The 15,185-nt window shown below is 38.1% G+C and overlaps 2 protein-coding genes across 2 annotated transcripts; one reads left to right on the forward strand and one right to left on the reverse strand.

Moving 5' to 3' along the window:
- Positions 1-1,998: 1,998 nt before the first annotated feature.
- gig2q (grass carp reovirus (GCRV)-induced gene 2q) lies at positions 1,999-4,508 on the reverse strand. The gene is made up of 3 exons (XM_079613383.1): positions 3,994-4,508; positions 2,768-2,816; positions 1,999-2,538 (listed from the first exon to the last, which is right to left on the reverse strand). Exons 1-3 carry the CDS (start codon positions 4,461-4,463, stop codon positions 2,119-2,121), a joined length of 939 nt encoding a protein of 312 aa, XP_079469509.1. The 5' UTR covers positions 4,464-4,508; the 3' UTR covers positions 1,999-2,118.
- Positions 4,509-8,041: 3,533 nt separating this feature from the next.
- On the forward strand, positions 8,042-12,671 carry LOC306998837 (tripartite motif-containing protein 16). The gene is made up of 6 exons (XM_079613182.1): positions 8,042-8,415; positions 9,880-9,975; positions 10,075-10,317; positions 10,442-10,601; positions 10,679-10,738; positions 10,845-12,671. The coding sequence occupies exons 1-6, from the start codon at positions 8,080-8,082 to the stop codon at positions 11,429-11,431; spliced, it is 1,482 nt and encodes a 493-aa protein (XP_079469308.1). The 5' UTR covers positions 8,042-8,079; the 3' UTR covers positions 11,432-12,671.
- Positions 12,672-15,185: the final 2,514 nt, after the last annotated feature.

Raw genomic sequence — 15,185 nt, forward strand, 5'->3', positions numbered from 1 at the left:
AGTGAAGCTGTGCATAGGGCCTATTGTGAAGAGGAAAATGCGATGCGCCAGACTCAACAATGCAGAAGAGCTGAAGGCCACTATCAGAGCAACCTGGGCTCTCATAACACCTGAGCAGTGCCACAGACTGACCGACTCCATGCCACGCTGCAGTAATTCAGGCAAAAGGAGCCCCAACTAAGTTTTGAGTGCTGTACATGCTCATACTTTTCATGTTCATACTTTTCTTGTTCATACTTTTTAGTTGGCCAACATTTCTAAAAATCCTTTTTTTGTATTGGTCTTAAGTAATAGCTATTCTAATTTTCTGAGATACTGAATTTGGGATTTTCATTAGTTGTCCGTTGTAATCATCAAAATGAAAAGGAATAAACATTTGAAATATATCAGTCTGTGTAATGAATCTAATATACAATTTTCACGTTTTGAAAGGAATTACTGAATTAAATCAACTTTTTCATGATATTTTAATTATATGTCCAGCACCTGTATTGGGTGGAGCCAAAGGGGAGAAACGGGGTCGCCTTACTTGGACCATATTTATTATAAATAAAGTTCAGTTTTTTGCCTGAACTCTCTGTGTGTATATAATCCCTAAACAAACAATGCTACACTAACTCCAGATGTCTTTTAGATTCAGTTTTTTAATGTTCAACTACATTGGAATTATTAGAACCATTCAAATTACAGTTGGTTACCATTGTGGAGAAGAGTGGAGCATTTTGCTTGGCTGTGGACTGATTTAATTATATTTAACTGCCTTGTTTGAAAGAGCTTGTAAATCATAGCATTTAAGATGCTAATATGTGCTATTGCTAGCAAATAGCTCGCTATAGTCTATCAATTTAATTATGTGTCACTAAGATAAATTAAATATTAATGGATGAATGAAAATAAAATGACACCTGAATCATGTCAGGAAACCTTAAAAGTAGTTGGGCTGACACTATTAAATTAAGCTGTGCCCAACCATAGTAAATAAGTTGAATCAACCTTAATAAATTAAGTTGACCCAACGTAAGTACATTAAATTGGAATAACAGAATTGCATAATGTTAATCGTAGGAATCTGTTCCATGTTTTTTTTAATGTTCATTCAAAGAGTTATTTTTTTTATGTTTTGCCAAACTGTCTATCTGTAAAAACCTTGTTTGTTTGAATGAATCAATCAATCAATCATTCCATCATAAAATATAAATAGGCCTAGCTGTTTATTCCTCATATGCTTTAAGTCTATTTTAAGACTTAAAATAGAGAAACTGCACATATGAGTCACACAGATATTATATCATAGAAGCTATCACAGCATTGGGGGTTTCCCAAACGTAAAGGCTTGTACTGAATGGACGAGTTAGTGACTCTTCACTTGTTGAAAATGAACTATTTCTATAATGATCCTTATCTAGGGTACGTATTATGAATTTTGAAGTCTTCTTGACAACACCCAGCATTTATGACTCCAGCCTCACTTGCATTTTATTTCGGTTGTCCACTTTAGACATTAGTAACTTTGCAACTACTTTTTAACTAACACTTATTAGAGTAGACTAGTAGACTGTTATAGGGTTAAACACAATTACACACTATCAAGTCTTCCCCTTTTCTCATTTTCTAAAAAACCCCATCAAATAACACTTAATTTTAACATGTATTCTCTCTTAATTCAACCATATGCAAAGCATGCTGGGAACTAACAAGCACCGCCCAGTTTCAGTTAATGCAACACAAATCATTCATGTAATCCAACACAAACGGATTAAGTAAACTTAAATTTTACATTTAAGCAGATTGAACACAATCAAATTAAGTTAGGGCAAAATGGCATTTGGCGTCGCACTATGCTGCCACCCTCTGGATGTACGAATTTTTCACTTAACATAAATGGTTTGTGTTTAGACAACACGTTAGGATTTTGTACTGTTAAGTTGAGACATAATTACGTGGACCTTAATAGAAAAAAAAAACATTTCAAGTCAACAAACACAATTACAATTAGTAAACTAAATATAAATATATTATGTAAAGTGCACAACCTTCCTAGTTAATTTTTTTTGAGTGAATTGACTTATTTTGGTGCCAGTCAGGGTGCCAAAATAAAGCTGACAAAAGTTGTAGTAGTTAGTTTGGAATAATCTGTAGAACTGTGATTCGGCTTGGATCATAAATACAGTCCTCTTCTAATCCACTGGGTACCATTCCACAGTTTGGCGGGACCCACGCAGTGTCATAACCATGTTGATGCCAGGTTTTCTGTAAGGAATGACCCTGACAATCAATCTTCTTCACTTTCCTCACTCGAACGCTTAGTTTAAGAATGGCCAGCTGTTCTCCTCCAGCATTCGCAGGGTAACGAGAAGCTTTCTCTTGACTCCGGCTTAAGTAAACTCCATAACCGAGCATGCCATCAGAAGACGGTCTGAATCCTTCACTTCGGATCTTCTGTGCGTTTGCCATCGTAGTGCCGTGGTACATGATGTATTTTCTCCGTCCAGGATACCCATGTATTCCAGAACCATTGTCCCCCATGGCACTAAAGCACTTTGAAAAGTTTTCATATATTTGATAATTAGTGAATATCCAAAGACATTATTTGAATGATATCAAAAATGTGCAGTTTGAAAATATGAAAGTTATGATGAATGGACCATGTGAACACTACACAAATTATACGGTGGAACTTTCTTTCTACATCAAACTTAGTTTTCTACATGCTTTAAAAGCTTCATTTCATTTAGCTGAATAACATTTCTTTAATTATTTAACTTACATGCTCAGGAGTCTTTTGGTGACAAACAGCCTCTAGAAAAAGAGTAAAACTTTATAGACCTTTGGTTTCACTTTTAATTCGTATATTGGGTGGAGCCAAAGGGGAGAAACGGGGTCGCCTACTCTTACTTGGACCATATTTCTTATAAATGCAGTTCAGTTGCTTGCCTGAACTCTCTCTGTGTGTACTGTGTATGTAATCACTAAAGAATACTACACTAACTCCAGAGGTTTTTTAGATTCAGACTTTTAACAAAAGAAGTCAAAACAGTGGTTGCTCAACATGCTATGTTGAAGGAATCAGTAAGACATGTATAAATTCCAGTTAACACTGATACTAAAACCTTCAAGGCATAAGTTACCTCTTAAAGATTGAGTCCTTAACCTCCAATTATTCATTGTACCTCCACAGTGCAATGACAATAAAGGCTATTCTATTCTATTCTAAATGCAAACTAAAGGAGCCGACATGTTGCTGTCTGTGATAGACATCCAATTACACACATCCAAAAAACTTCCAAAGTTGACAACTATGCAGGGGAGACCAGTACATTTTTTATTGTTAAAGTATTCAAAATGTTGTTAAGTCATGATTGGAGTTATTTTGGCACAGGTTATAAAGTCCATGTCATAAAGCAAGTGATGGTGACCTCTGGTGTTGATCAGATGAAACTGATGCTTGTATCAATGACTAACACCTATTTAGTACAGTTAAAGGGTTAGTTCACCCAGAAATGATCTCATTACAAACCCGTAAGGTATTCTTTCATCTTTGGAACACAATCTTTTTAGTGAAATCTGAGAGCTTTCTATCGCTCCATTGACAGCCTATACGCAACTACCACTTTCAAGCCCCAGAAAGGTAGTAAAGACATCATTAAAGTAATCCATGTGACTCCAGATGTTCGTTTGTTTGTGCAAACCCCCCCCCCCCACAATTTACCACTTTATTCACAAAATATGAATGTCCAATGCACATTATGAATATTGTTTAAAATAAAGTATTTTGTAAAACTCATTATTGTTAAAACTGCCAATAATTTCTTATGCGTTATGTAAATAACAAAAACAATGCAGGTGTACATCTACAAGTTGTGTAAAAATAAAACAAAAAGTAAAAATGTTCTGTTTGATATAAAACCAAAAACAAACAAAATCATAAATCAGAATGTGTGTTTTTGAGTGGATTCATTTATTACTGAAGTGTTCATTGTTCACAGAATCTACCAGAATCGGGGGTTTTGAAGGACTTCCAGCACTGTGATTTGTCTTGGATCATGCACACAGTTCTCCTCTAGGCCACTGTTCACCATGCCACAGTTCGGAGGAACCCACGCTGTGTCATATCCATGTTCATGCCATCTCTTCTGTAAAGGATGACCCTGGTAGTCGATCTTCTTCACCGTGCCCACTCTCACGCTGAGTCTGAGAACAGCAAGCATCTCCCCATTTGAATGCCGAGGGTAACGGGAGGCTTTTTCAAAGCTTCTTGTGACATAGACTCCGGGACCCAGCATGCCATCAGCGGAAGGAGAGAAGCCCTCGCTCATGATCCTCATCGCATTCCACATTGTAGTGCCATGATACATTATGTATTGTTTGTCACTGTGCCTTTTTGGTTGAATGTCAACAAAGAAACACCCAGGGCACACACAACAAGAACAAGAGCAGCTCACAAACACAGATGTCCGAAACATATTGCTGCTGTATTCCCACGACAGTACAGACGTCTGGTAAACAAACCTTCAGATAAATGTTGCAATACATTAGATATTTTTGTGGTTTGCTTAAAGCAGGGTTGTCCAAACTCTTCAATACTCTCAAAATAAAAATTCTGTCATCATTCAATTATACATGTCATTTCAAACCTGTATTTCTTTGTTTGCTTTTTTCTTCTTTACTGTGGAACACAAATGAATATAATTTGAAGAATGTATACTGTTTTTTTTTTTGCATGTAATGAAAGTCAGTGGGAGACATTTTTGCAAATAAATTTCAAAAATATTGTTTCACAGAAGACGGGAAGTCATTTTTTAACTGGCACAAGGAAAAGTAAATGATGACAGAATTTTCATCAACCCTTTAAACACAGCACAGTCCATACTTTTAACATGTTGGGCTATTGTTTGTGACAATATTGTTATAAGTGACAATAAAGGCTACTACTATTGGGCTTTTGGAACACAATTTGGAAATGCAAATTGAATTACAGTTACAATAATAATGCAGATTTAAGCATAACAAAACAACCAACCTACCTACCACGGCGGTGCAGAAGAACTTGAACAATTTTGCACATAGTTTCACTTTTATTCCACAACATCACATGGGTTATGAATAGAACTATGAACTGAGAAGTTCTGAAGTGCAAATTTTGGAAACAGAAAAAAAAAACTAGAATATAGGTGGGAATTACATTTTATTTAGCTGTCTTGTTTATTTTACTTATTTCACTGTTGTATGCCTATGTGTGTGTGGTGAGAAACTAAGACTTTCCTTATGGGCTTATCTTATCAGTTCAACTCAGCTGGCAAATTTAAACACAAGGAAGTGATTCGTAAAGTAACTTTACAATAAATATGCGAGGGAACAGGTGTCAGTCATTACTTAATCCATTATTGCTCTATAAGCCATGTTGATAAACACTGACTTACAACAGACTACAGTATATGAGCAAATCTGTTTAGGGATGTGAGAAATGATAAGCCATAGCAAATGAAACTAAAGATAAAATAACGTGATAAAAGATAATCGATAGAAATAAAGGCAGCAGACATATGACAGAAGTATAGTGCATAATAAATATATGAGATAAATTATTTGACTTGGAATTACTAACACTAATTTACAGTTTTAAATTTTTACTCAAATATTATTGGTGATGTTTGTTAATTTGAAGTTAGCTCTTATAATTTCAGTAATTTTTTTCTCTTTGGACAAAACACTAAACAAAACAGCATTTGTGACTCATTTGTGACATTTACTCTGACAGAACTTGCACAGCAACATGCTGGTATGTGGTAAAACCACTATAGGCTATGATGAAGGAGTTTGTTACAATCCAGAGAGACATGTGCCTGGAGTCAAAGTCAGAGTATATAAGAGTATATTAAAAAAAAAAAAATCTAATTCCATGATCCAAGAAAAAACGCTGACAGTTCAAAACCAGGACAAACAATGACAACGAAGACTGCTTAGGATTGCAGTGACACACAGACAAGGCTTTCCAAAGATAGTGAAGAGTAGACATACTCAGCAGCATTGTTAACCACCATACAAATGCATGAGGCCCCGCGGGCCCCCTGCTGGCCATTAATCCCTCACACCCCAGAACACACAGGTGCTGATCAGGCGAAATACTGCTGGTAAACACTAATTCAATATCATTTAAAAAATAAATATCTCTTCATTTTGTTTATTGTTTTTCTGCATTTCATGGCATATTTCCATTTAATTCACAGATCATCACCTGCTGTAAACAACATCGCCTGCTGTAAACAATAACATTACGAGAAATTAGATGCATTTTCATCTCATTACTCAGCGATTTCAAGCTGCAGTTATATTTTGCTGACGCATTCAAGTGGCATATTTGATTTTACAACCTTATTATGAATGGAGCAAATTAAGTGTAGCTCCATTTTCGTACAGAGGATATACTTTTTTATTTGGATGAACCAAAATTGCTACAAGTGCACGCCAAAAAGATGTACTGTGTATAAAAAGTGGGGGACAGATAGGATGCTTCTCAATTGGAAGGCTGCATCCGGGTGAGGCTGTGTCCTAGTCCAGTCCTTCAGGGCTTGTAGACTGGATTCCTCCTCAGCAAATGCTAATGACACGGTCTAGTAGGCCTAAGTGCGCATGGCTACGTCACAGATGTTCTCGTCCCGTCCCCTCGATCACAACATGAACATACCATTAAAACGTATTTTTGGAAAAATAATTTGTATTAAAAATCTTTATATTAACTGGCTTTAATGCAATGCAATGATTGGCAACCGTCTGTGGTCTCCCAGTGGCAGTTTAGTGTGATTAATTCACACCAAAACAAAAGACAACATGTAGTAAGCCTATGCCTTCTTCTCCGAAAACATAATTTTTGTCTTACATTTAATAATGAACTCATACAAGCTCAGCGTCAACTCTTTTTCGTCAGTTCTTTTTTGTGAATTGTGTGGAAAGAATTGTGGGTCTGAAAGAATTGATGGACATGAAGGATAGACTTGATGGATAATAAAGACACAAAAATAAGGCCGCCTTCCAAGGATCCTTCAAATTGAGTTGGCCTTTGACGACACTTGTTGACGTGGCAACCTTCCGTTTGAGAAGCACCAATTTACTAGCATTTGTTTTGTAATTTCACTATTCAATATAATGAAAGCATGCGTCTGTGCGCAAGAACTTCACGCCTTCCGTTACTTCCCACCAATTATGACAGCGCAACAATAACAAATAACAAATTCCAGCACTGGATCGGCACTCATTTCACTACAGCGAAATGACAACTTTGCTCGCCAATTTGAGATGCTCCCTTTGTATTAGCTATATTCTTTCCCGCAAACTGTTTCGAAGAGAAGGGACAAAACCGCCCTAGCAACAGTTGGCACATGTCCCACACGACCAGCCGTAGATGCCCACGACATAACCTTATAGTTGCATTTAATACAGTTTGAATGCAGTGTGAATTATATCGTTTACTGCAGTATACATCTAGTATTTGATTTTTGCACACAGCTCATGAGTTGTCATACATACGGACAGTAATATGTCTGTCATTTTGCAACACAGAATTGTTGTTTGAAGTACTGTAATCCAATAATGTTTGCCCTAAGGGTTCAGCCAAAGCAAACTCAACTTTACATATACATTTTCATATTCCTAAAACAACACTAATTATAAAACTGAAGTTCATATCAATAGTCTTGTAGCTTTCATGCCCTGAGCATGGGGAACATTTTTGTTGTTTTGAACTTAATGTTTATAATAATGTTAAGAAATTATTTTTGAGCACCATATTGGGATTATATTGATTTCTGAAGGAATGGATTATGTCACTCTGAATACATTAGTACAGTAGAGTTGTTGCATTCTCTGTTTGATTAGATTTATTTATCGTGAAAGAACATAGCATGGCTTTTTTCAGTGGTTTTGTCAATAGCAGTCCTCTGAGTCACTGCCATTGCTCCGGGGCTGAAACCACACCCTTGTCCTTAATATTTTAATTCTGCATTGCCAGTGCCATAATCATACTTCCACAGAAACGAAACTCAGTCAAGTACTGCCACTGCCAGTGCCAGCACATCCACAATCATGGAGGACACAGCTCCGGCTCTTCATTCAAGTGGATCCACAGATGTGGAGTGTAATGCGTGCGTCGGAAGGAAGCGCAAAGCTGAACAGACCTGTCTGGAGTGTGTGGAATCATACTGTGATATTCATCTTGATTTGCATAACACTTTGCACGGAAAGAGGCACAGACTGGTGGAGCCGAATGCAACGTTGCAGGAGAACATCTGCCCTGATCATGGCAGGATGCTGGAGGTGTACTGCCACACAGACCAACGCTGCATCTGTCACCTGTGCATTACTGATAAACACAGAGGTCATAATGTCATCGCACTGGAAGTGGAGGTGGTCAATAAACAGGTTATTAAAAATGCAGAATGTCATTCTTAAAAGTTTGAGCCAGGACTTGGTGTTTAGTAGGCTAGTGATAGGCTGGTGTTGGTTTTTAAATTGTAACTAGAGAGCGATGTGGGCGCTGTAATATATGTTTGTGATGGGTGTTTTTGTGTAGTCTAGTCCACTGAAAGTGTACATAGGAATTTACTTTCTACTTTCATCTTTCCCCACCATTGACTGAATTTTCCAGCTCTCCATGTTTTCACTGTTATACGGTAGGGGGCGTTATGACCATAGACAGTATATAAACGGGCTATGACTCATCTTGTAGTACAGAATCTCCGTATCAAAACAGAAGAAGAAGAAGCTGAAACAAGTGAAAGACGATTGCTCACTCTAGTCTAATGTAATATAACATGATCATCAAACATTAAACAGCGTGTAATTGTTACCAAATGAAATGAAGCGTAACCCATAAAGAGAAAACAACTGTGAAGCTTTGGGCGTGAGCGTTGGACTCGATCTACGTTCTGTTAGAACGATGTTTTGATCATCGTTCTGCATCTGATCAAGGCGTAGGCTAGTCTTTGACAAACATGTGACTTTCTCAAAGTTTTTGTTTAAAATGTTGCCTTTCTTTATGAACTTACTGACATTCAAGTGTTGAAAAAAAAAAGTATGCATGAAGCTAATGTTTGCAAAATTACAGTTAAAGGTATTTTCAGGTATAAAAAATATATATCCAAATTTAACCATAGTATACTGCAAGTGCAAAAATAATGTACAAATAGTAAACTATAAGTAGCCTATAATGTTATGTTCACTTAAAGAAAACTTACAAGTAACGTTATACTTGCAGTATAAATGACGTACTAAACTAGTAGTTTACTGAGAGTACACTTCAGTGTGTAGCATAGCCTACTTTCATTTTCAAATGTACTACTTGTATTAAAATAGTAAACTACTAGTATACTTAGAAGTTCACTTGTAGTACAGATGCATTAATAAGAAACCTAGTTGTGTAGGCTATTTAAAGTTTACTACTGTTACAGTACACTTAAACGTATACTTTTATATACTAAAAGTGGGCCAATTTAGTCCCAAGCAGTATTGAAATAGTACACTTACAAGTTTACTACAAGTAGATTCTTACTACATAAAGAATACTTAACAATATACTTGAACATTACTTAAGCATACTTCATAAAATTACCTTGAAGTATACTTATTTTTCGTAAGGGATATCAAAGTCCCATTTCTGTATAATCTTTTATGCACTTGACTGATAATGCCAAAATGGCCAAATACCAGCCTATTACCAGTGGTTAACACACATGCTCAACACGTTGCTTATGTGGGTGGAATGAATTTGAATCTGGCCCATGTTCTTTTTCTGTACTATCAGTGCCAATAAAAGTGATAAAAAAGGATTAAAAACACTAGAATTTGTTCTACTGAATTTTAATTGCAATTATGTTTCTTTTAAAGGTTAAGTTGGGGGAGTTGCAGAAGCAGAACATTGGCATAATTGAAGCAAAGGAGAAAGATGTGCAAGAGCTGAGACAAGCAGTTGACATTTTCTGGGTTTTTAACTTTACTTTGAACCTTTAACATCTTCATTTTTATGTAATGGTATGGTATTGCTTGTGTAGCTAATTTTAAGACATCCCTCTTCACTATTAGGCTTCAGCAAATAAGGCACTGCAGAAGAATGAGAAAGAGTTCTCTGAGCTGATCCAGTTTTTGAAGGACAATCAAACCAAAGTGTCAGAGCTGATCCAAGGTCAGACACAGACTGCAGTGAAGCAAGCGGAGGGATTCATAAAGACTCTACACCAGGAGATCAGTCACATGAAGACCTTAGATGCTGATCTACAACACCTGCAGCTGCTCTCTCATACAGACAATAATGTTCGATTTCTTGAGGTATACATTGACTGGAGATGGCTGTGAAACGGATGTAGAAATGGATTCTTGTCGGATTGCCTTGCAAAATGTTCAGGTACAATCACTTTTCAAGTGCATTTAAACTATTGTGTACTCTCTACAGAGAGCTGTGTCTCTGCCCTCACTGATCGAGTATAAAAAAACATTCATCTTCCACGTGCATCCATACAACTCTTTTGAGCGTGACTCCATGGCAGTTAATGAACTGACAGAAAAGCTAAACATGACCAGCAAGTTGAGTTTACTCACAATTTCTAAAAAAGGTTAGTGGAAGTTTTTATTTAAATATATATTTTACAGTTATAATGTCTTTAATTCATCTAACTATGTTTCTTTGCAGTGAAAAACACTAGAATCGTAACATCCCCACCACCAAAGACTCGAGAGGAGTTTCTACAGTGTAAGTTCTCATATAGAACTGAACTCAATAATTTGACAATTGCATACGTTATGCTTACTGTATGATGGTGGTACTAATATTGCATCTTTTCATCTGTTCACCTCAGATGCATCAAAGCTCACTTTTAATACCGACACTGCACATGAAAGTCTCGTCTTGAGAAAAGATGACAGAGAGGTGATGGCCTCACACCTGATCCAGGACTATCCTGAACAGACTCAGAGGTTTAACTCCAGAGCACAGATCCTGTGCAATGAACGTCTCAGAGGGTCCCCTAAATATTGGGAGGTGGAGTTTGGCGGGGGCACCTGGGTCTGCATTGCTGTGTCCTACCAAGGGATCCGTAGGAAAGGCAAGCAGCATACTCTGTTTGGGAGAAACTCGCACTCATGGGGAATACGTTGTTACTTGTCCTGGATTGAATTTTGGCAGGACAATAAGAAAATATTTTCGAAGATTAAAACTCGTGGCTACAAAATAGGAGTGTATTTGGACTACAGGGCTGGAATCTTGGCATTTTACGATGTTTCCGACAACATGAGTCTCATTTATAAGCACCAAACTGTTTTTAGAGAGCCAGTTTATCCTGGGTTCGGACTGGCTGGGAAAGGTTCCTATGTGAGACTTTGCGATCCAGTGAAAAACGAGAGTAAAATGCCCCTTTCTTCTCCATTTAAGTTTGGCAGTTTGTAAGTTTCAGTTCTTAAACATTGATGAACAAATGTAATCATTCTTCAGGATTCAGAGGAAGAATGCTTTTTTTGCTTGTAGACACTTGGTGGCAGCACTAGATAAGTTTTAAATTCACTCTTTTTTTAATCAGCATCTGTAATGGGGACAACCCAAGTTTAGTCAAGAGAATGACTGAGGATATCAAAACAGTGTGTTTTGAGTGAAAAAAAGTTTTGTTTTGTATGAATCATGTCATGATTATTTAATATATTTGATTTTATATAGCTACTATTTTATAAACTATTGCAACATGCATCACTACTTTTTTTAAACACAGGCCACAACTCTGGTTTGAGATCCACTGTCCTGCAGAGTTTAGTTTTCTAGTAATGCCTGCCTGTAGCTTTCTAGTAATCCTGAAGATCAGCTTGTTCAGGTGTGTCTGTTTAGGGATGTAGCTAAACAATGTTGCCAAGTCTGCGGTTTTCCTGCGTAACTGGTCTACTTTTACTCTGTTGCCGCGGGTAGTCCACGGTTTGAAGTGACCCCAACCTGTTTTTCCTTTGCGTTTTTCGCAGACAGAGTCAGACGTCAACGTTGTCAAAACAATCCCTGTTCACACGGATCCACAAAAACTGTTAAATAGTTCCTATTATGTCTTGATTTTGTTTTTGGAGTGTACTAGAATATGTGTTCATAATGGATTTTTTAAAATATTTTTATTACATTATTACAGCACCTTTCTCCACAGTCTGGCTCACACATGTCAATTTCGTTGAAACCCCTCCTTCCGAAATACGAAATGTGCTGTGATTGGTTAGCTGGCCCAGTGTGTTGTGATTGACAGCGCCTGGCACGTGTTCGTGAAATGTCAAAAGTCCCTCCATAAATGAATGCTTTAGCATAAGTTCTGCCGGGAAGACTTAATTGTTACGTCGCTGTACCTTTATCTATCCAATCACATTCCAATACGCGTGGTATAAAAGATTGGTCACTCACTCTTGTCTGAGTTCGCAGATGCTGACGCGCCAATTCACCACCATCCTCCCCTCCACCTCCAAGTGGAATCCTTCCCTCCATCCTCCCCACCACCACCAGGATGGTCCCTTCCATACCTCACAGGGGGTCGGCTGCGCCCCTGCCTTGATCTTCAGGCAGGATATGCAGAGTCCGGACCCTCAGATTGCGAGCTACGGACGGGGCCTACGCCAATGAACTTTATTGCTTGCTGGGTTGTTAATAAATGGATAATTGTCACCGTATTTACTCTCCCGAGTCTTTCTGGTAGAACTGCGAGTTCTTTTAAGGATGTGCAGCCCATAGATACATATTGGGGTTTTAATGTTCTAAGAAGGTCAAACTAATGAGTTTAGGAAATGTTGTGGAAAAAACAGTGTGTCTTTGACACAGCAACAACAGTCTTCTCTTGCGCAGCTCAACCAGGCCTCGTCCTCTTTTTTTTGTGTTGAGTGGGCGGGGATTATTATGAGTACCATTGTGACTTAATAAGATCCAGAAAAATATAGCTCTAGTCCAAATTTACAACAAACATTTTGGGCCCTATCTTGCACCCAGCGCAATTGACTTTGTATGCCGACGCATGTATCATTCCTATTTTGCACCCGCGCACAGCGGACTTTTCCCTCCACAGACGCACGTCGGTAAATTAGGGAATGAACTTGCGCTCCCGGGGGCGGTTCAGCGAAAAAGAGGAGGCGTGTTCCGGCGCAAAAGTTCCCTGGTGCTATTTTGCAGTTTTAGAAAACAATTCTGCCACTGACCAGGAAAAACCTAGTCTAAAGACAGTGGCGTGTTAGTCATATATGCTATTTAAGGGCGCGTGCTTGGCCATTATGTAGCGTGTGAACTAGGGTACACGCATACACTTTGATTCTCTAATCTAAACAGACACAGCAGTTTTAATTTTTGCAAATCATACATTATTACAAGGAAAAATATTTACACACGAGCGAAATCATTGTTGTGTCCATGAAGATGTGAACAAAAATAGGCATAAATCTAGCTTACACATTTACCCCTTATTATTATACGCCTGTTTAACCGAAGCTAATTTAGGTGGGTTTCTCCCATCCCCATACAATGTCACTTCTCTGTCTTTTACGGCCCTAACGAGAACGTCGATCTCCTCGGCTGTGAACCGCTCCTGGCGTGCGCCTGACAAATCCGCCGTTATAATAGCAATCCGCCATGGAACAAGTGCGCCTGCTCTTAAAGGGAATGTGAGAAGACGCTCTGATTGGTTTATTTCACGTTACGCCCAAATCACACCTATGAGTAATGAAGCTACTTCAGACCAACCCATTTTAGATTTGCGTCGGCGCAAGAGTCATTTATCCCGCTGATATAATAGCAACAGCGCCCGGGATCCGCCCACAAAGTTACTTGCGTTTCGCGTTTGATACTTGCGTTTCAGATCGTTAAAATAGGGCCCATGGTATGTTTGTTGTTGTTCTTGAAAAGTTAAATATGTTAAATAAAATATCTCCCTTTGAGCTTTGTAACCTTGCAAATCTTTTTTTATGCTCAAACAGCAAGTTGAAAAAGTGGAAAAGCATAATAGGACCCCTTAAAAAAAAGCGAAGCCATTGGTTTTTGTAAGAAAAATACCCATTTAAAACTTTATTATCTAAAATAACTAGCTTCCGCTAGACAACCATAGGCATACTACACAAGTCGACTTGCGCCACAAGAGTAACCCGTGACATGTGTATGTATGACTTACGATGTTGGAGTACCTCTTGAAGCTACTCTTCTATTATATAGAAATCCTCTGACATTTCTCTTCAAAATTTCTAATTCGCAACCAGTGTTTTGTTTTCACGTCATTACGACGTGTGTCGGTTCGGGTTAGTCTTCAACCGTAAATCGATGCGTACGGCCAACTGTCGGAAATCAGTGATTATAGTTTATAAAGTTTTAAATATGGGTATTTTCCTTACACAAACGCATGGCATCGGCAAATTTTCACCAGCAATTCACTCCCATTATAAAGCTTGGAGGAGACAGGACATTTTTTAATATAACTCCGATTGTATTCGTCTAAAAGAAGAATGTCATATACACCTAGGATGGTTTCAGGGTGAGTAAATCATGTGCTAATTTTCATTTTCCCTATCCATTTAATATGCATGCACATGACGTCACCGTTTTCACAAATTCACATTTTTGTAGTTTACACAGAGACAATAACAGTATTGTTTTAAAAAACTTAGCGTTTTCAGGCCCCCAAAACGCTGTTGTCATGTATGCCTAAACGTACGGCCAAATTGCATACAAAGTTTTTCGTTTTTAGTTGAAAACAGTGTTGTGTAAATGGACTCTGAACCTTCAACCACATTCACTTACTCCGTCCTATTCCTATCACTGTGCTTACTTCCTTTCCTTCTTTATGCATTAGTCCATCCCTCCTGTCATGTTCCCTTCAGGGTGCACTCTTCCACTGTCCCAACAAATAGATGCACATGGTCTCTTTTTCTCCCTTAAACCAAGCAAATGCAAATACTTGCATCATCTCATTGAGTAGATATGAGGCCCGGAGGGTTGGTACCAGGGACAACACTAAACCCAGTCGCCTCCTGCCCTTCCCCCTGCTACCCACCCTTCCAAACACAGAATCAGCCTAGGGGTAAGTGTAGGGCAGACACGGTTTCAACAGAGCCAGCAATGCCAGAACAACAGAGAAGCAAATAAATAGTGTGTACTGTAGAGGGAAGAATAGGCACTAATAGAGAACATCATGGAGAGAGAGTGTGTG

This window comes from Phoxinus phoxinus (assembly GCF_949152265.1).
Source record: "Phoxinus phoxinus genome assembly, chromosome: 5".
Classification (NCBI taxonomy): Eukaryota; Metazoa; Chordata; class Actinopteri; order Cypriniformes; family Leuciscidae; genus Phoxinus; species Phoxinus phoxinus.

What these genes read in the sequence shown, in the direction of transcription:
- gig2q (XM_079613383.1), bottom strand. Translation starts at nt 4,463, where the DNA reads ATGTTTCGGACATCTGTGTTTGTGAGCTGCTCTTGTTCTTGTTGTGTG. An exon ending in CTTCAAAACCCCCGATTCTG is followed by an intron (nt 2,817 to 3,993) that starts GTAGATTCTGTG and finishes AGGTCTATAAAG; the next exon opens with TTTTACTCTTTTTCTAGAGG. An exon ending in ACCAAAAGACTCCTGAGCAT is followed by an intron (nt 2,539 to 2,767) that starts GTAAGTTAAATA and finishes AACTTTTCAAAG; the next exon opens with TGCTTTAGTGCCATGGGGGA.
- LOC306998837 (XM_079613182.1), top strand. Translation starts at nt 8,080, where the DNA reads ATGGAGGACACAGCTCCGGCTCTTCATTCAAGTGGATCCACAGATGTG. An exon ending in TGGAGGTGGTCAATAAACAG is followed by an intron (nt 8,416 to 9,879) that starts GTTATTAAAAAT and finishes TTTCTTTTAAAG; the next exon opens with GTTAAGTTGGGGGAGTTGCA. An exon ending in AAGCAGTTGACATTTTCTGG is followed by an intron (nt 9,976 to 10,074) that starts GTTTTTAACTTT and finishes CTTCACTATTAG; the next exon opens with GCTTCAGCAAATAAGGCACT.